The sequence below is a fragment of the Narcine bancroftii genome, chromosome 8 (assembly GCF_036971445.1).
Source record: "Narcine bancroftii isolate sNarBan1 chromosome 8, sNarBan1.hap1, whole genome shotgun sequence".
In the NCBI taxonomy this organism is placed as follows: domain Eukaryota; kingdom Metazoa; phylum Chordata; class Chondrichthyes; order Torpediniformes; family Narcinidae; genus Narcine; species Narcine bancroftii.
In genome coordinates, this window is record NC_091476.1 from 27,358,596 (window position 1) to 27,380,094 (window position 21,499).

Genomic DNA, 21,499 nt, shown 5'->3' on the forward strand with positions numbered 1-21,499 from the left:
TTCATAGGACAGTCATTCAGTAGTTTGGACATAATTGAGACCAGTGGTTTATGGTCTGTTTCCACTTCAAGAGCTTGGCCATAAATGTATTGATGGAACCTTTCACATGCACAAGTTCTGGCAAGAAGTTCTTTCTCTATCTGAGCATAGTTGGCTTCTGCACTTGTTAAAACCCTTGATGCATAGGCTACAGGTTGCTACGTGTCCTCATGCTGCTGCAGTAGAACTGCTCCAAGGCCATATCGGGATGCATCAGCCAAGATCCTGGCATGCCTATCTGGATCATAAAATTTTAGTACAGGCTCTTCTGTTAGGACTTTTTTGAGTGCCTAGGAGCACTTTTCTTGCTCATGCGACCAGATCAACTCATTTTTCTGCTCAAGGAGTGATCTAAGTGTTGCTGACACAGTCGACAGATGAAGGGTGAACTTAGCCAGGTCTCTCAACTCCTCTTTATTTTGGAACCTCATAAAATTCTCAATGGCTGATGTCTTTCTTGGATAAGGCTTCATTCCCTGTTCAGATATGACATTTCCTATGAAGGTCAGTGACTTTACGGCAAACTCATATTTCTCTTTATTTAATTTCAAATTGACATTCCTTGTCATGTCAAGCCCTTGCCTTAGTCATGTATCATGCTCATTCTTGGTGGACCCCAAACAATGTCATCCATCATGGTCTCAACTCCAGCTATATTTTCAAAGATCATGTGGATAGTTTTATGGTAGATTTCTGGTGTGGACAAGATCCCATATGGTAGCCAAAGGAAGTTCATAGTCTCAAACTTGCCTCATCGAGCTTCATCTCTCAAATCCCCGATGACACATTGAGCTTGCTAAACCACTTGACACCTGAAAACCAGAACACGATATCGTTCTGTGTCAGTAATTTAAAATGCTCTCTCTTGATGGCTTTATTGAGATCTCTTGGGTCTAGACATATATGCAATGCTCCATTTTTCTTTTGCACGATGACCCAATCTGTAGGTTCTTCAATCTTCTGCATGACTTTCATCCATTCCATGCATTCTTACTCTTGTTTAAGTTTGTCTCTAAGTGGAAATGGAACTTTCCTGCATGCATGAAACACAGGAGCCACTATCTCATCTACGTAGATCTTGTATACACCAGGTAAACAACCAAGCCCCTCAAAGACATCTTCATTCTCCTCCATGAGTGTTGTGTGCTCATCTTCGGTCAGTAAAGCCGCTATGAAAACTCTTTTCACCAGTCTGAGCTCTTCACATGCACTCAGACCTAATATTGGCTGCACTCTTTTCTACAATCAGTAGTTGTGACTTTAGATGCTGCCCTTTGTGTTTGAAGATCACCATACAGCCTGCTTTTACTGAAATGTTCTCTCCAGTGTAGCCTGTCACTTTTAATTTCACTGGATAAATCTTGCTCTTTACAGTGAGGGTCTTATCATTGTCCACAGATAACAGATTTACCTGGGCTCCAGTGTTGAGCTTAAATGGAACTACTGACTCATTCACAGTCACTGGAATGATCCATTCTATTTTATCAGCACCATTTTGTAGTGAATCCACGAAGAATTCCTTCATTACTTCATCCACTGTGTGCACCTTTCTCTTGGTAGCCCCAGCTTTGTAGCACTTTGCAAAATGATTCTTCTTCCCACATTTATTGCAGGACTTTCCAGAGGCAGGACACATCTTTGGAATATGTCTATCTCTGCACCTGCTACATTTGCTCTTTGAGTTTACCACTTTGCTTTGCTGGAGCTTTCCTGCTGCTCTGCTTATCTATTTTCACTGCATGCACTGTTGTGTTTAACCTGTGCAGCTTCTTAGCTTGTGCTTATGTGGTATCTGCTACCCTACACATATTCACAGCCTTTTCTAGTCTCAAATCTTTCTCACACAACCTTTCACTATGCCCATTATCTGGGATTCTGCAAACTATTCTGTCTCTTATGAGTTTGTTTTTCAAATCTCCAAATTCACAGGACTTACTCAGTGTGTGAAGCTGAGCTAAGTATTGGTCAAAGCTCATACCTTGTTTCTGGTCACAGGAGAAAAACAAATCTCTCAAGCATGATGTTTTTACTTTAAACACAATACTCAAATTTAGTCATCAGTGTCCAACATGGGGGGGCGTGGAAAGATGGCGTAGAGATCAGACGTGTAATCCCTGCCCTCTCTGGTCAGACTTTTAAATGCCCATTTTTTAACCCTTTATTTTTAATTTTAAAACTTTAATTTTCAGTTTTATATTTTGGTGAGTCATTATGGCTGCTAATGTTAAAAAAAAACTAAGTCTCAGTTACAAAAGAAAATACAGTTTCGAAGTGCAGAGGAATTGGGGCCTATACAACCTGGAACAGCCTCCGTTTTCAGCGATCCCCAAGCTTCAACGATCGCTGGTGGAGTCAAAAGCTAAGGTAACAGTTACTCACCAGTCTCAAGATGGCGCTGGTTCAACCCGTTCTGCGGAGGAAGGAGCGCACTCCCGAGAAGTCGGGCACGAGCCTGGAGGCTTGCTACAAAGAACTCTCCTGTTGGAAGAGACTGGAGCGCAGAGGAAAAAGATTCTGATGGCAGACATGCAGTCTGCAGTGATTATGGCCTTGGGTGGTGCTGTTAATTACGGAGAACTCCGTAATTTTATAAAAAAATAGTCTGTAGGGGGACAGCAGCGACGACCCCCTGAGGAAGTTGGGGTGTCATCGTTGGGTGTCCAAACTTGCAGCAAAATGACTAGAATGCTGCCTTTTGAAGAGCAACAAGAAGAGGACTTACCTTACTCTACTACTGCACAGGAAATGGAAGAAGAGCTGGAAGAAAGTGAGTTACAAATTATGAAACCGGATCCTGCATTTCAAACTGCACTTCAGCCTGTTTACATGATGTTTGAGGGTATTGCTTCTTATTTGGATGTTATTACTGGTCAATTGAACCACATTGAATGAATACTGATATAATTTCAGATCTAACTGTGGTTAAGGCAGATGTTAAAGAAAATTGGGAAAACTTCAAAAAATTTGAAGCTTCTTTTTCTGAATGTAAACAACAGGTACGATCCAATACAGAAACAATAGTAAAGGTGGAAAAATCAGTTAAAGATTTAGGAGCCCAGGAAAAAGAGTTAACAAAAAAAATGGACTATTTGGAAAATCAAAGCAGAAGAAATAATGTAAAAATTGTGGGTTTGCCAGAAGGTATAGAAGATCAAGATCCCGTCAAATTTTTAAAAAATTGCATTCCCCAGATGTTGGGGGAAGAGTCCTTTCCTGACAGATTGGTATTGAAAGAGCACATAGAGCTTTAAGAAGACTGCCCTTATCTGGTCAGCCACCAAGAGCTGTGATAGTTTGCTGTTTGAATTGTTTGGATAGAGAGACAATTCTTCGATTTGCAGTTCAAAGTGCAAGACAAAGTCAAGCTCCAATGATTGTTCAGAATAGTAGAGTTTTCTTCTATCCTGATTTGAGTCAAGATATCATCAGATGCCAACGTGAATTTAATCCAGTTAAAGATGTTTTATGGCGTAAAGGTTACAAATGTGCTTTTCGTTATCCTGGTGTGTTGAAAGTGTTTTATGGAAACTATCAGTTTCAGTTCTTTGAGAGTGAGCATGAGGCAATGGTTTTTGCTAATTCGTTACCAGATGTCAGAGGACAAAGAAAGAGTCCACCATTATCTCCTAAAAGAAAATCTGATGGACTTGGAAATGAACAAAATGGCAGAAATGGAAAGAATGGAATGGAAAAAGTTCACCATCTGGACTGGAATTTCAAGGCTGATTTTTTTTTTGTAATATGTTAATATTTTTGACTGGCTGGCTGGGGAGGAGGGGATTGCACTAACTTCTTTGTTAGTCATCAGTCACTAGTGGGTAATCCACACCCAGTTTTTTTAGGGAGTACTACCTTTCGGTAGTTTTAATTTTTTTGTTGTTTTTTTCTCTCTTATTAACGAATATTATTTTAATTTGAGGGTTCTATATATTAAAAAAAATCTTTTTTTTCTTTGTTATTATTAATTTTGTGGTTATTTTTGGTATCTAGCAATTGTTTTAGATATGTCGAATTTGAAATTTGCTACCTTTAATGTTCAGGGATTAAACAACCCAATCAAGCATAAGTGAGTTTTGACTTACATTAAAAAGATGAAGATTGATATTGCTTTTTTACAGGAGATGCATTTGAATGAAAAAGAAAGTATGAAATTGAAGAGGGATTGGGTTGGACATGTTTTTTCTTCTTCATTTAATTCCAAAGCTAAGGGAGTAGCAATTTTGATACATAAAAATTTATCTTTTGAATTACAATCAATGGAAATGAATGCAGGACATATTCTTAAGTTGAATTGTAAGATTTTTAATGAATTTTGGACTTTACTTAACATTTATGCACCGAATGTGGATGATGAAGCATTTATTTCAGATGCATTTTTGCTTTTGGGATAAGCTAAAGAAAATGTTCTGGTTGGAGGAGATTTTAATTGTGTTTTGGAATCTTTATTAGATAAATCTCCAGAAAATGTTAAAAAATCTAAAATGGCAATTCAAATTCAAGCTTTGATGAAAGATTTTAATTTAGTGGACGTTTGGCGATGTCTTAACCCAACAGAGAAGGATTTTTCTTTTTATTCATTTAGACATGAATCTTTTTCTAGAATTGATTTTTTTTTAGTATAATCAGATTTACAGGGGAAAATACTGCAAGCAGAATATAAAAATAGGGTAATTTCAGATCATTCTTTGTTGTATTTTACTTATGAGAATTCTGAAAAAGTTCGTGTAGCTTATCGTTGGAGATTCAATACGATGTTGTTAAAAAATGTGGAATTTATTGAATTTTTTAAAAAAACAAATTAATCTCTTTTTGGAAGAAAAAGTTAACTCCGTTCAGAGTAAATTTATATTGTGGGATGATATGAAAGCTTACTTGAGAGGTCAAATAATTAGTTATACCTCTAAGGTTAAAAAGAATTATTTGACCGAGAGTCTTGAATTAGAGAAACAGATTGGTGAATTAGAAAAGGAATTTCAGAGAGCTGCGACAGAAAATCAGAAGATAGAGTTATCTAGATTGAAATTGAAATACAATACATTGCAATCTTATCAATTTGAATGCTTGATTAATAGATCTAAACAACGGTATTATGAATAGGGTGAGAAAGCACATAAGGTACTTGCATGATAGTTAAAGAACAGGTATCAAGGGTTATAAATGCAGTCAGACGAAATTCGACTATTACTTACAAACCTTGTGAGATTAATGATGAGTTTTATTCATTTTATAAGAAATTATATACTTCTGAGGAAAAACAGGGGAGCGGATTGATTGACTCCTTTTTATCGGTGTTGAAATTACCAGTACTAGGAGAAGACATATTGTAGCTGGAGGCTCCTTTTACTAATTTAGAAATTAAATCGGCTATGTTGGAAATGCCGAATGGAAAATCACCTGGTGATGATGGGTTTTCGGTTGAATTTTATAAGGTATTTTATGATGATTTATCTACAGTGTTTGGAGATGTGTTACGACAGATTAAGGAACATTATGATTTACCCAAATCATGCTCTAGTGCCTTAATTACTGTAATTCCTAAGAAGGATAGAGATCTGTTAAAGGTGTCTTCATATAAGCCAATTTTTTACCTAAGTTGATACATGTTGATCAAACAGGTTTCATAAAGAAAAGGTATGCTTCAGATAATATTCTTCGAGTGATTAGTTTGATTAATAAACATCGACAGTGCCCTGACCATCCGATGGTGATATCTCTTGATGCAGAAAAGGCTTTTTACAGAGTTGAGTGGAACTTTTTATTTAAAGTCTTAGAGAAATTTAAATTTGGTCCTTCTTTTATTGGTTGGATTAAAGCTTTATACAATAAACCAACAGCCAGGGTATTGACAAATGGTCAGATCTCGGAACCTTTTAAATTAACTCGTTCAACTCGACAAGGTTGTCTTTTGTCTCCAGCTTTGATTGTGTTAGTAATTGAACCTATAGCACAGTTGATACGACAAAATACACAGTTACAAGGTATGAGAGTTTTAGATGAGGAGCATAAAATTAATTTATTTGCTGATGATGTACTGGTGTATTTAACAAAACCAGCTCAGTCACTTTTACACTTGAAGGAATGTTTAATACAATATGGATCTTTGTCTGGATATAAAGTTAATTGGGAAAAAAGTGAAATTTTACTGATAGGTGAAGGAGATTATTCAGTTTATAAGAATATTATTAAATTGAAGTGGACTGATTGAATTAAATATTTGGGTATAAATGTGGATGTTGATTATCAATCTTTATATAAATTAAATTATGTACTGTTAATGAAAAAGATCAAAGCTGATTTGATTAAGTGGAAGGATCTTCCTATAAATTTAATTGGAAGAATAAATTCAATCAAAATGAATATTTTTCCACGTATACATTATTTGTTTCAGTCAATTTCATGTTTACTTAATAAGAATTTTTTTCGAGATTTAAATAAAATTGTTAGGGAATTTTTATGGAAGGGTAAATTTCTCAGAGTAGCTTTGAATAAGCTAACCTGGAAATATGCATTAGGGGGATTACGCTTAACCACATTTTCAAAATTATTATGAGGCAGCTCAATTTAAATTTATTAGTTCATTACTGGATTTGGAACGGCCCCCTAGTTGGGCTAAAATTGAGATGGCGAATATTTCTGAATTTGAAATACATAAATTTTTATTTTGGTGGAATTTAAATTTATTACAACAATATAATGTGCCTATACTAAAACATTTATTAAGTTATGGATGAGGAAAAATAGAACGATAGATTCTAAGGGTAAATTACTGACTTTAACACCATTATATAATAACCAACTTATTCCTTTTTCAATGTATAATCAATATTTATTACATTGGAAATCTAAAAGTATAATAAACTTGGGGAATTGTTTTAAAGAAGGTTAATTTTTATCCTTTAATCAAATGAGGGAAAATTTTGGTATTAATGAGAATTCTTTATTTGTTTATTATCAACTTCGATCCCTAGTAAAACAAATATTTGGTAGAGATATGATTTTACCTGAATTGACTAAATTTAAAGTCTTAGAGAAATTTAAGTTTGGTCCTTCTTTTATTGGTTGGATTAAAGCTTGTGACTGCACCACAAAAGGGATATATTTCATTGATGTACCAAATAATACAGGAAAGTATGGAAAAAAAGGGATGGAATAAATCTAAGATTAAATGGGAAAAGGATATTAACTTTACTTTTTTTGAGGATGATTGGTTAGATAACTGTCATGATAGTATTACTAGATTGATAAATGTTCATTATTCAATGGTTAATTACAATTTTTTACATCAATTGTATTTAACACCTGAAAAGTTTTTAAAAAAATGGTTTTAGTGAATCAGATTCTTGTTTTAGATGTGGTAATTTGGTTGGAACTTTTTTTTCATGCTGTTTGGTTATGTGTACATATACAATCTTTTTTGGAAAGCAATTCAGTTGTTTTTGGAACATTTGTATAAGATCAAAATACCTCTGGATCCGACAATATTTTTGTTGGGTGAGTTGAATCCTTTAAAAGATTTGGGATTAGACAAATTTCAGATTGCTTGTATTTAGCTTTATCTGTTGCAAAAAAATGTATAGCAAATACATGGAAAAATGCTAATGTGATTGATATTAATAGATGGCATAATGAGATGAAAACTTGTTTAGTAATGGAAAAAATCAGATATGTTTTACATGATAATTATTCTTTTTTTAATAAGTGGTCTTTATATTTAGAATATTTACATTTAGATTTACCTTGATTAGATTTTAGTAAATATATTTCAGTTTTTGTTTTCTCTTTCTTTGGCTTTCCTAAAGAGAGTTGGCTGAGAGGGTGAAGGGGGGGTTCTTTTTTCTTCTTTTTTTATATATAATTTTTTTTAATCATTCATAATATGTATTTTTTATTGTATGTAATAACTTTGTTGAACGAATAAATAAAGTTATGAAAAAAAAGTGTCCAACATGAAAGCTGTCTCAACAATGTGAAAACTTTTATAGATATCTAAGGCATCTTCACCCATCGCATATAAAAAATGGACATTTTTCATCAGTTTCTCCAGCTCCACCAGCCTCTAAATAAATGTTGAAACACTGTTTGAAGCTTTTCCAATGATCAGTTAGACTGCTGGTAAACTGCATCATTGTGGGAGGAATTATCTTATCCATGACAGGAACTATTGTTTTTTATTACTTATTCACACACTTCTGTCACCATGTTATATTTGTTCCTTGAAGAAGAACAACTTTGCATGGTTTAACGCTTAAACAACTTTATTTATGCTTGAACCAACAATGCAACCGACTTCTGTCGTGGTCTCCTTTTTGTTTCCTGCACCAACTACATGCATTTCCTACTGGAAAATGTGTTCATTATTATGTGTATATAATAAAGAACTAGTTTTCCCAGTAGCATACATAATAACACAGACACAAAAGTTGGAGGTGTTGTGGACAACGAGGAAGGTTGTCAAAGCATGCAGGGGGATTTGGACTATCTGGAAAAATGGGCTGAAAAATGGCAGATGGAATTTAATGAAGACAAGTGTAAGGTCTTACATTTTGGAAGGATATACCAAAGAAGAACATACATGGTCATTGCTAGGGCACTGAGGAGTGCGGTAGAACAAAGGAATCTGGGAAAACAGATACATAGTTCCCTGAAAGTGGCATCATGGGTTGTAAAGCAAACTTTTGGCATACATAAATCTAAGTATCAAACATAGGAGTTAGGATGTTATGGTAAAGTTGTATAAGACATTGGTGAGGTCATATTTAGAGTATTATGTGCAGTTTTGGTCACCTAACTACAAGAAAGATATCAACAAGATTGAAAGAGTGCAGGGAAGTTGTTGCCCAGACTTTAGGAACTGAGTTACAGGGAAAGGTTAAACAGATTAGGCTTTTTTTCCATGGAGCATAGAAGAATGAGGGGAGATTTGATGGAGGTATTCAAAATTATGAGGGGCATAGACAGAGTAAATGTAGGTAGGCTTTTTCCACTGAGGGTAGATGAGATACAAACTAAAGGATATGGGTTAAGGGTGAAAGGGGAAAGGTTTAGGGGGAGCATAAGGGGGAACTTCTTCACACAGAGTGTGAAATGAGATGCCAGCTGAAGTGGCATGCTCAATTTTAACATTTAAGAAGAATTTGGACAGGTACATGGATGGGAGGGGAATAGCCAGCTATGAATTGGTTGCAGGTCAGTGGGACTAGGAAGAAAAATAGTTTGACATAGACTAGAAGCACAGAAGGGCCTGTTTCTGTGCTGTAATTTTCTATGGTTCTATATTCATTTCCTGCAGAACTAATTATGTCCTTCATTGATAATAATAGGGATCACTACAGATGGAAATAAATAAGTAGGTGAATAAAATACATTTTCATCGCTATCCTTTCCATAAGAAACAAAACTAATTGGCCTTTTGTCTTCAATGGGTCCAGATTTTGGAAACAATGTACGGTTATGGCATCATATGTATCTACCTCCCATAAACAACATGCAAAGTTTTTTTTTCCTCTTTATGTTTCTCTTCTTCCTTTTCTGAAAACCTTATCATCATATCGCTCCACATTCTAAACTAACTAATTGCCAGATATTTTCATGCATTTAGAAGTCTGCCATTGGTCATGCAAATTCTCATCAGTAATTGTCAAATCTATCCTTCCCTTGGCAATTTTCTTTCTAAAATGGAACCAGATTATCAATAATCATAGCACAATGATTCACCCTAGCATGACTTAAAGTCATACATTCCTTCCATTGTCAAGGCCACCTATTTTCATGCCAACATTATCTTTGCTTCAGTTCATCTCTTGCTGAAACCCTCAATCCAATTATCTTTCATCTCATTAATTCCAATGAACTCCTTGTAAATCTCCATTTTCTCTTCTCTTTCATCTTAAGATCATCCAAGCCTGTACCCAGATCATAAATTGCAATATTTTAATTTTAAAATTCCAATCTGTTTTCAAATTCTTCCATGCATTCACCCCTCTCTCCCTCTCTCTTCTTACAGTTCTGCAACATTCTGAGAATGGTGAGTGTGGGGGAGGTACAGTTAGTGTAGGGGTTAACACGCTATTACAGTGTAAACAATTCAGTTTCGAAGCCGGCACTGTCTGTAAAGAATTTGTGCATTCCCCCTGGGTCTGTGTGGGTTTCCTCCAGGTGCTCTGGTTTCCTCCCACATTCCAAATAAGTACAAAATTAGAAGGTTAATTTGTCACATGGGTGTATTTGGACAGCATGGGCTTATGGGCTGGAAGGACATGTTTCTAAATTGAAACTGGCACTTTACCTGATTCATTCTCTTGACCACTTCTGAGATTAATAATGTCACTGTTAGGAGCCAAGGTTTGAATATAAAGAGTTCCCCTCCAAAAATCTGTTTCTCTCAAAACTAACTTCTTTGAAGAAGTATCTGCTCCAAAGTTTCCTTACCTGATTTACTATCAAATAAAATTCAAAAATAGATCTGTGCTTTATGATATTTTGAGATGATAAAATCCATTCAATTTACTGATGAATGAAAAATCTAATTCATTGACTGTGGACCAATAGGATCACTCTGCTTTCTTACCAGCATAAACAAGAACGGTGGCTAATTGCATATATTTGGCTATTGAATTATTACAAAAGTAATCCTGTATCTCTCTCCACTGGAAGAGAATCTATTACTACCTGACCTGATAAGTGTTTCCAACATTTTCTGCTTCATTTCAGAGGTTCAACATTTACTTTTCCTTTTATTGTTCTGCAGCATGACACTTGCATGGAAAACGTAGATAAGCAAGTCGGCAATTTGCTATTTCAAGTTCAAAAACATCCTTTAGTGGTCTGACTGACATTAATATTCTATGAACTTAAGTTGGAATTAAAACAGATACGAGAGACACTCATAATGTTAGTTGAAATGTTAAAGTCATTCTTTGATGAAAGCAAAACATCACCAGGATATTTTTCTTAAAACCAATTTCCTTGATCACGCATTTACGTATTTGCTCCAAAATCTCCTTACATGTTTCACTATCAAATGACATTTGAAAACACTCCTGTGTTTATACTCCCAACTTTACCTCACAACAAGTGAAGTGAAGCTAAGTAGTGCCCTTCAAGTTACTTCCTGATTAATTCTGTTAATTACATGATTCTGTTAACTGCATGATTCTGTTAATTAGAAAATGTTATGGATTTGGAACCAATGCCAAAATGCTGACCCAATGTTCCTTAAAAGTTCCTGTCATTAACTCGCCTTCCTGGTGTTGTTTTGCTTTATTCGAGGAAGGTGTTTAACTTTCCATACTCCTTCCGAAGTTCCATGAGCTGTGATTGCTGCCTTTTGCAAACGGCTGGGAAACTGGTACTCGTGAGACCATTTTTGCAGGCATTAATTGTCAAACACAGAAATGAAGGCATTGGTTTTTTATGTGCTGTTGGTCTCTTGCCTGGTCAAGGACTCATCAATGACAATTAGGAAGCATTACATTGCAGCAGTGGAAGTGAACTGGGACTACAGGAACAGCAATCTCCTTGGAACTGAAAACATGAGGTAAGTGATAAAGTTTGTTCTCAGGTAATTTAAGTATGGTGTACCAATACAACACTCCCAATATCACAGACCTACCAGATGGGATGGCAGTTGTCATTGTATTTAGCATTTTTCCCGAAGAAGTTAGGGAAGGAGCAAGGATATCTGAGTTTAGATTAATAACTTGTTGAGACATTCCATTCAAATTTTTGTTCTGCCCATCCAAAGAGTGCTTAATAAGGTAGGAAAGTAGAGTTATTTATTTTTTTGATGTAGTTAATTGTTTGCTGTATTTATGCATTGCTTTCATGAAAGGCATGGAACAACAGGAGAAATACAGGTCTGCACTCGTACAATGATCAGTAAATACAATCAACCCAGGCTGGTGAGGGACAGGAGTCTAACTGAAATGTCTATCCTTGCTGTTTGGCTTTGAGGGCTGTTTTTAGAAACATTGGTTAATCAGAAGTAATGAAGAATGCAGGTTTACCCTACCAGGAGAATAGAAATAAATATTTAAATGTTGCTTTTGTGCAGGTCACAGTTTACTCCCACAACCACCACTCAATACAGGAAAGCAGTTTTTATGGAATACAAAGATTCTTCATTTCTCATTCCAGAAGAAAAGCCCACGTGGATGGGTAAGATATGTTTTCACCTGGGGAGAATCAACATGGTATGACGAGATTAGCAATTTGCTTCTTCAGAGTTGGTCCAGGGAACAGTCCAATTAACTATTCCTTGGTCTTTGATGGGCATTGATGTGGGACATATATTACTGGTTGCTGGATGGGCTAAATCCAGGCTGAGACCAATCTACACTCAGATTCATAGCCCTCCTGTCAAGGAATTAGGCCAAAGTGTATAAATGTTGTTAAATTAAAGGCATCAAGCAACTTACTATTTTTTATATATATTTAATTAAAATGTGAAAAAAATCTTTTTATAATTTTATGGATTAGAAAATATTATTCTGAATGATTATAACTGGCTATATTAAATCACTCTCAGACATAAAGCAAGGTTTGTTTCCAGTCAGGAATATTTTTTGTTTTAATAGAATTCTCTTTACATTTTTAACTTTTTAATTTGATGTACTTGTTTTCCTCTTCTTCATTTTCTCTGGCCCCATCCCCTCTGCAACTCACCAACTCTGATCACTCTCATTTACACTTTGAAGTTGAACAGCTTTACCCTAGTTCTATCAAAGTCTAAAACCGTCCGTTCAGAAAGAAGGCCAAGCGTGACATTCCTTCCAACATTTCCCGAGCACCCTTCTTAGGAAAATGTCTGAGGCTTACCACAACAGAATCTTTAAGTCACATGACTGAAAAAAAGTAGCTGAGCCACATAAGCCTGAATCCCAAACTGATAATCCTGTACTGTAGTTCAAGGTACCAGACAGATTTGTCTGCTATTAGTTGCATTCTCAAAGTAGACCTTTTCATCGTGCGTTGCTTCTTCCTCCCTCCCCCTCTGCATGCACACATGCGCACGTTTGTGTGTGTATAAATCCCCCTGCAGCTTGTGTGAGACCCAGAGCAGCTGAGCCCCTCGATGGTCCGCTGCCATGGTCGCCATCCTGTAGGGGTGTCTCCTCTGCTTCATCTTCTCAATGTTCTCCCCATTTCTGGTGCCCTGTTCTGGTCCACTGCTCCCTGGAGTCTGCAACCCTCATGGCTGTTCCCAGCACAGATGCCACCATCTTGGACTCAGAACACCGCACCATCAGTTCCTTTAACAGGCCGTCTAAAGCCTATAAGGAGATGTTGACATTAGGACTGGACAGTTGAACCCTTCACAGTAGCACAGTATCTCCACTCTCCCTGATCTTCGTCCCCATTACAAAACCATTAATGCTGCTCTGGCAGTGCCACCCTTTTTTTTAAATACAACATATTCTGGAAATAGTCAGTAGGTAGGGAAATAACTGTGGAGGAAAGACCAGAGTTAACATAGAACATTACAGCACAGTAAAGGCCTTCAACCACAATGTTATGGTGACCTATATATATCTAAAGTAAATTCTAAACCATCTATACCTCATAACCCTCTATTTTTCTTGCATCCATGAGCCTGTCCTCAAGACTCTTAAATGTCCCTATTGTTCCACCCTCCACCAACACCCTGGAAATGCATTCCAGGCACCTAAAACTCTCTGTAAAAAACTTACCTTTGATGTCTTCCTCAAACCTTCCTTACTGGTGTTTGCTACTTCTGCTCTGGGGGAAAAAGCACTAGCTATCCACCTTATCTATGCCTTTCATAATCTCATAGACCTCCATTAAGTCTCCTCTCATCCTTCTTCGCTCCAAAGAGAAAAGCCCTAGCTCTGATAACATGGCGCCATAACATATATTTTCCAATCCAGGCAACATCCTGGTAAATCTCCTCTGCACCCTCTCCATTGCTTCTACATCCTTCCTGTAATGAGGTACAGAAAGCCATGTGTTCCTGACCATGATTCAAATTGCCACAGAAGCCGACCTCAGTTAAAACCTTGCATCGTCTCTCTTCGATTTGGTTCAATTTGAGTCCTAACTTGCCATGAAAACTTCTGCCAAGAAAATTAAAAAAGTTTCCTTCTACTGTCAATCCATTAGCTAATGTTTCCTCTCAGAGAAGCAAGAAAAAAATTAATATAACAAACAACATAAATACTTTCCTTGGTCTCTGCTTAAAAATGTCACAGATGTTGTTATCTGTGTTTTGTTAACCCATGTTTATGCATTGTTGCCTAGAATTTGTTTTTTTTTTAACTTACTCTCAGTTTCTGACCCCAAAGCCACATTGACATGCTTGTCTTGAGGAGTGATCACTGAATTTTAATCACGAGATGAAAACTAACTAATTTCACCTCCCAGTTCATGGTAATGAGGCAGATTGCAATGCTCAAGCCAATACACTGGCTAACATCTGCCTATCAGAAGCAAGCAATTTTGGAAAATTTGAAGTAATTCAATTTGAAAATAGCAATGCAGTGAGGTATCAGAATCAAAATAAGTAATGCTTAGAAATATAAGATAAGCTCATTTTCCCTTAAAGATATCTGATCATTGTGTCTTAATTTTTTATTGCAACTGTCCCATTCGTTGTAAAATATATTGGAATCAGAAGTGATATCTGCAGTTCATTGTTCATTCAGAAATCTGATGGCAGCAGGGAAGAAGCTGACCTTGTTCCATTGGTTTCTTGACTTCAGGCTCCTGTACCTTTTCCACATGGTACCAGAGTGAAGAGGGCATGGCCTGGGTGGTGGGGGGTCCTTGAGGATTGAGGCTGTTTTTTTAAGACACTGCCTCTTGTAGATGTCCTCAGTGGAGTGAAGTCTGGTGCCTGGAATGTCACAGGCCAAGTTAACAACCCTCATGAGTTTTTTCCTGTCTTAAACTTTGGTGCCTCCATACTATACTGTGATGCAACCAGACAGAATGCACTCCACAGTTTATCTGTAGAAATTTTCAAGAGTGTTTGGTGACATACTGAATCTGCTGAAACTCCTCATGAAGTATAGCTGCTGGCAAGCCTTCTTCATGATTGCATCAACATGGAGGTCCCAGGAAAGATCCTCAGAGATGTTGACATCCAAGAATTTGAAGTTCTTGACATTCTCCATATAAACCAAAGATCTCCTCCTTGTTTGGTCACAAGATTATATCCAATTATCCTGATAAACCTAAACAAATAATGAGACAGAATGACCTTTTGAACTACCTAGCCATGAATTGTTTAACTCCATGTGCCTTGTCCCAAGGTAACTAGTGTCCTAAGATTTAAGTGAATTTTAAGGTCTTTCCTCTTTTCCTTGAACTTGGACAATAAATCAATTGCTCTGCAGTGATGGCCCAAGTGGAAAGATAGCTCCAAGCTCTTCTTGTAAACAATGAATAATTTGTGAAGTAGTTCATGGCCATGTTCCAAAAAGCTCAGAAAGACTTGTTGACAGAAAAATTAATGGAAATATCTGGGAAATTCTGAGTTCTGAGGCAATTTTATGTATCTCAGCTATTTGAAATGTATTTCACTAACATTTATAATACTTCATTGTTTATTTTTCTGTTTTTTTTCTAATATCTAAGTTCTTTGAGTTCCTTTCTTACACAATCCTCACAATACCAAGTGTATATCTAATAGATTATTTTCTTTAGTTGAAGTTCATAGATAAATATTTGGCATATTGAAGGTTTCCCTTACATGGATTAGGAAGTACACAGAATACTACTTGGATCCTGTGATGTTCCTTTTATTACAATAAAGAAACAACTAGATTTATTAATTAAGCAAACACACTAAAGACAGAACACCCACATGCCAGACCCCCATGTGGAGGCACCCATTTTCAATCTATCCAAGATGCAATAGCATTCCCAAGATGCAACATTCCCTGGATGCAACACACACCATCTCTGACTCCTCCTGGTGGTAGCACTCTATCACTACAGGTCCTTCTTGTCTCCTGCTTTGACTTGTGTTCACAAGGGATATTGGATGCAATTTAATAACCACACAAGGAGGAATAAATCAAAGCAATGCAAGAATTTTAATCAGGAATTGTATAAACTTAATCAAATTTTTACCTTTACTAAATTACTTAATACTACTCAGCTGTACCACAATATCCGCATATTCCTGTCTCATATTACTGTCTTTTCTAGGAATTCTTGGTCCTACAATTCGAGCAGAGGTTAATGACAAACTTATCATCCACTTTAAGAATTTAGCATCACGGCCCTACAGCATTCATCCATTTGGGATCTCCTATTGGAAGATGTCTGAAGGTGAATCCAAATTTAATTACATATTATCCTTTGAGATTAATGGCTCCGAGCGAAAAGACACAATGAGTTCCTACCAAAACTTGCAGCTGCCATATCAAAGCCTGCTGTTTAAGGACTGAGCAATCATCCTGGTCTGGGTATGAATGACTGCATGAGTGCACATCAGCCTTTAATTTTAACTTTTACAACATAAAATGGTTTTGGCACTTCAAATTTTTAGACATGATGTTAAAGGATCTTAGACATAACCTTTCATCATGTCTCATCTGAATGCAACTCATGAAAAAAGTACCTTTGAAATCATTAAAGATATAATCTTCATGCCCCTTAAGGAACTCAATTTTTTATTTCCATTTTTTACTCTTCAAGGGTTGGATTGGACATGCAGTATAATAAATGATGACAAACGGGTTTACAAGTCATAACAGTGATGGAAAGTACGCTTATATTCAGGTCAAGATTTAAACCATATTGAGCAAACTGAAAAAGAATTCACTGAGGCTATAATGTGAATGGTAGGGGTCTTGCAAGTAAAAAGAGGGACCTCAGAGAACAAGACCAAGGATTCATGCAGGTGCAACACAATTAAATAGGAGGTGAAGAAGACATATTGGAAACTTTTCTTCAATAACTAGACATTAGAATATGAAAGCATGTTATGGTACAACTTTTTAAAACATTGGTTTGGCCACAGCTAGAGTACTGAGTTCACTTCTGATCACCACATATATGTAGCACTGGAGATGATATGGAGGATGTTGTCTTGAATGGTGCATTTCCATTCTGAAGAGAGAATGGAGAGGCTTTTGTTTTCCTTAGAATGATGGGGACTGAGGGAGGACCTAATAGAGATTGAGAAAATTATGAAAATGGGATATAGATAGGGTAGATAATTGGAAACATTTCCACATTGTGGATGGGTCTGAAATGCCTATGCCCAAGGCAAGGAATTAGATGTTTAGAAGATTTTTTTTTGTCAGGAAGTTAATTTGAACCTGAAGTGCACTGCCTTATTACTTAAGATATATCCAAACAAGCATTCAAATCTCCAAGTCATAGAAGATGGTAGACCAAGAGTTAGTAAATTGGAGTGCTATAAATAGATACAGTACTTGATAGAATGGACATAATGGGCCTGTTTCTGTGTTATATGACTATTATTTCATTGTTCATTTAATGCAGCTCACAATATTCAGGAGTATTTCTCATTCCATTGTAAATTGAGCAAATATTTCAAATTTAAAATATTAGTCAACCATTTTAATGGTGTAGATATTTTGCTGAGCATCAGAATCACATTATATTTCCTTTGGTTTCTATTTTCACCAAACCCTTTTTTATATTTTGTTATTAATGAGGTACATTCTGTATTAAAAGGGGCCGCTTACAATGACCACACTTCCACATATGAAAAGAAAGATGACATTGTGGTACCTGGAGGTGAGTATATCTACATCTGGGACATAAATTGGAACCTTGGTCCAACGAACGGTGACTCCAGCTGCCTTACCTATGCCTATTCTTCGCGTGTGGACCCTATGAGGGATTTCAACTCTGGTTTAATTGGAGCAGTGCTTGTGTGTAAACAAGGTGAGTGTGAATAACAAACGGACAGAGTTCACATTTTAAACTGTTTTGACTGTTATGCTATTCAGAATCATGCATTCCAGCATAGAGCAGCATTGTTCTCTGAAATGTTACTAGATAAAATTTCTTAAGCAAAATTCACTTCTCCTTTCCCTAAGATAGAGGTAAGATCCTCTATCTTACAGAGTGACAATACTGAACTTATTTATGGATTTATAGTTTGCAGATATTCATCTTTAGCTGCCAGTTAAAACAATTTTAGATGAATAAATATCTCAATTATATATATATATATATATTATGCATTTTTCTGTAAAAAATAAAATATTCTTAATTTGAAAAGAGTCACTTTCTTATAATTTCTTCTCCAGGAACTCTAAATCAATTTGGAAAGCAGATCAATCGCCAAGAGTTTGTGCTTTTGTTCTCGGCCATTGATGAAAGTAAAAGTATGTACCTTGAAACAGATAGAATTAAGTATAGGATTCCTGGTGCTCGGAAGACAAAAGGAGTGATGTACTCAATCAATGGCTATGTTAATAGTTCCTTACCAGGTAGGTACAAACACATTCCATAGGCTAGTGATGATGGCAAATTATTACTAATTTGTGAAATTAGATTCGAACACAAACAGTAAGTAAAGTCTGATGGAATGAAGCCTCATATCTCAAGGGTGTTGGAGTGAAAAATTGATGACTGATTTGTTATTTGTACAGGTCTTTGGCAAGAACTGTGAACTTGGACATGGCAGCTCTGGGAAAGGATAATGACCTTGGCAGGGCCTTCTCACACACATTCTCCAGATGTTGTTGTGGTTTGGACATTTTAAATTGTGAGGAGAAGGAAGGGAAGATCTAGAGTCCATTGGCTTCCAATAGAGAAAATCAGAGATTCAGGGATTATCAAGGAGGCAAAATGGAGGAGCACAGAGATCTTATTCTCTTGTAGAGCAGAAGAGAATTACAGAATTGAAGAGGGATGAGCCTCCAGAGAGTTTGCAAACAAGGAAAAGAAATTTAAAATTGAAACACTGCTCTACCATGAACCAATATACAGGTTAGCAAAGTCATAGGTTGATGGATACACAGGACTTGACACAAGCTAAAATATCAGCTGTGGAGTTTAGTGTAACCTTACATTTATGAAGGATGAATGTTAGACAGCCAGCCAGATGTGCATTGGAAAGGACAGCCTCTTTTATAGAACAGTAGATAACAAACTGTAAAGTGTTATGCATGTGTGATTTTGAAAAATGACCTAGATGGAGAAGTGGAAGGATGGGTCAATAAGTTTACAGATGGATAGTGTTGAAGGTTGTCAAAGGTTACAAAATGATATAGACAGGATGAAGAGTTGGGCAGAAAAGTAGCAGATGGAGTTCAATCCAGATTAGTGTGAGGTAATGCCTTTTGGAAGGTCAAACCTGAAGGCTGAGAACAGGGTTAATGGTTGGATACTTAACAGTGTGGAAGAACAGAAGGACTTTGTGGTCCACATCCATACAGCTCTTAAGGTTGCTGTGCAGGTTGATAGGATGGTTAAGAAGGACCATGGGATGCTGGGCTTTATTAGTCAGGGGATTGAGTTTAAGAGGTCATGTTTCAGATCTACAAATCTCAGGTGAGACAATATTGTGTTCAGTACTGGTCACCTTATAGTAGGAAGGATGTGGAAACTACAGAGAGAGTGCAGAGGAGATTTGCCAGGATGTTGCCTGGATTGGAAATTAAATCTTATCAGGCAAGTTTAGCAGAGTTTTTTAGAGCACAAAAGGATGAGAGGTGACTTAATAGAGGTCTACAAAATTCTGAGAGATATAAATAAGACAGTCAGCACCTTTTTACCAGGGAGGGAGTACCACCAGAGGACACCTGCACAAAGTGAATGGAGGAAAGTTGAGGGGAAATGTCAGGGGTAAGTTTTTTTTAATTACATAGAGTTGTGGGTGCCTGGATTGCTTTTCCAGGAGTGGTGGTGGAGGCTGGAACATTAGCGGTATTTAAGAGACTCCTAGAGAGGCACATGGATGAAAGAAAAATAGAGGATTATAAGGTAGGATTTAGTTTTTTTTTGTTATTAATATACAGGTTGCCAAAACATTGTGGGCTAAAGGGCAGTATTGTGATGAAGCCTTCTACATATGTTCTATCTCTTCACTACCAGCCTGGAGAGTGCCAGCTGCTTCAAAGATCATAGCCACAGTCCCCTTCACAGCCACTTGTAATGCAATCCTTGCCCTTCTCTGAAGCTGAAATTGTGGCTGCAGTAACTGGTGCACATTGAGAAGTACAGAACTTTCAGCTGTTCATTGAGATCCATTCAGAGAATTTCTCCCTGAAAATGCTGGATGCATCTGGTTTACTGTTGTTACATGTCATCGTCCTCCACTTCCACAAGCTAGACTGAAGTTATTCACTTTAGTGACTGAAGGCCCTCTGTCACCAAGTAGGGCAAAGGCAGCCGTGCAAGAGAACACCATCACACACCAGTTGCCCTGAAAACATTTCCGACACTTTTAATCATATTTTGTATTATTGTTCAGTATTTCCTGAAAATTCTAAACAAAATAAGGACTTTAAACTGGTGTAGATGAACAATATTTTGTCATTGTTTAGTTTATAATATGGGTACTACTCACAGATGGAAAACCTTGAAATTTACGATCACATTCAGTTTGGCACTGAACATTCCAACATTACTCAACCTTCCAACCTGAAGCATGGAATCTTTGTTAACAATGCAAATGATTAAATTTTGCCTCCACTATAATCAGTCCAATTCATATCTTCAAATGTTGTCACTGCCTTTTAGATTTGAATATTTGCAAAAACAAACAAGTCAGTTGGCACTTAATAGCTATGGGCTCCACTCCAGACCAGTACTCAATTTACTTTGGTGGATATGGCCTTCTACTGCGTGACCACAGAGTTGTTTCGATTGAACTGGCTCCAACTGCATTTGCAACAGCTGAGATGGTTCCCAGTTATGAGAATAAGTGGTTATTAACCTGTCAAAATCCAAACCATCAACAAGGTAAGGATAACAGCAAGACCACGCCATGAAGGCAGTATCAAGATGAGTAATATCTGGCCTGAAAGAGAAGGAATGGCACCATAAGAACTCATTTTAGCACATGCATTGTAATTTTTATAATTAAAATTTTCCTTTATGCAAAAGGTTTGTTTCTCTGTATTAAACCCACTGGTATAAAGGGCATAATGGGACAGTAAAAAAGAAGATAATGAGGTAATAAATTCTTGGATAAATCTACTATCTATAGCACCTGGGTTATAGGCTTCACTTCTGAAATTCAGCGTTCCATTGAAATTAATGGACGGAATTTTGAAAGTGAAAAGCAAAGCTACTATATTGCATGAGTAACAAGTATAAACATATACCTTTGATATCATCCTGTGTAATTATGTCCTGTTACTAGTTTTTTAAAAATCAGGAAATATTCTATTTGGTCAGCATTTTAAAAAAACTTCAGTGTGAGTGGAAAAAATAATCTGCAGTTTCCGAACCTGGTGAGAACAGATTGACTTTATGTTTTGGTGGTGAGAGCATGCAAAAAATTCAA

The 21,499-nt window shown here is 36.6% G+C and overlaps 1 protein-coding gene across 4 annotated transcripts in view; it reads left to right on the plus strand.

The window, feature by feature from the left end:
- LOC138740537 (coagulation factor V-like) overlaps positions 1-21,499 on the plus strand; it is a 122,319-nt gene that overhangs the window by 58,608 nt on the left and 42,212 nt on the right. For 2 of the 4 annotated variants that reach the window (XM_069893337.1, XM_069893338.1), the window contains 5 exons: positions 12,092-12,195; positions 16,210-16,332; positions 17,710-17,922; positions 18,291-18,473; positions 20,731-20,952. In XM_069893337.1, coding sequence (XP_069749438.1) covers positions 12,141-12,195; positions 16,210-16,332; positions 17,710-17,922; positions 18,291-18,473; positions 20,731-20,952 — 796 coding nt within the window. In that variant the 5' untranslated portion in view covers positions 12,092-12,140. Of the gene's footprint in view, positions 1-11,146; positions 11,576-12,091; positions 12,196-16,209; positions 16,333-17,709; positions 17,923-18,290; positions 18,474-20,730; positions 20,953-21,499 lie in introns of those variants that run through there. The other 2 variants (XM_069893336.1, XM_069893339.1) reach the window with 2 other exon arrangements.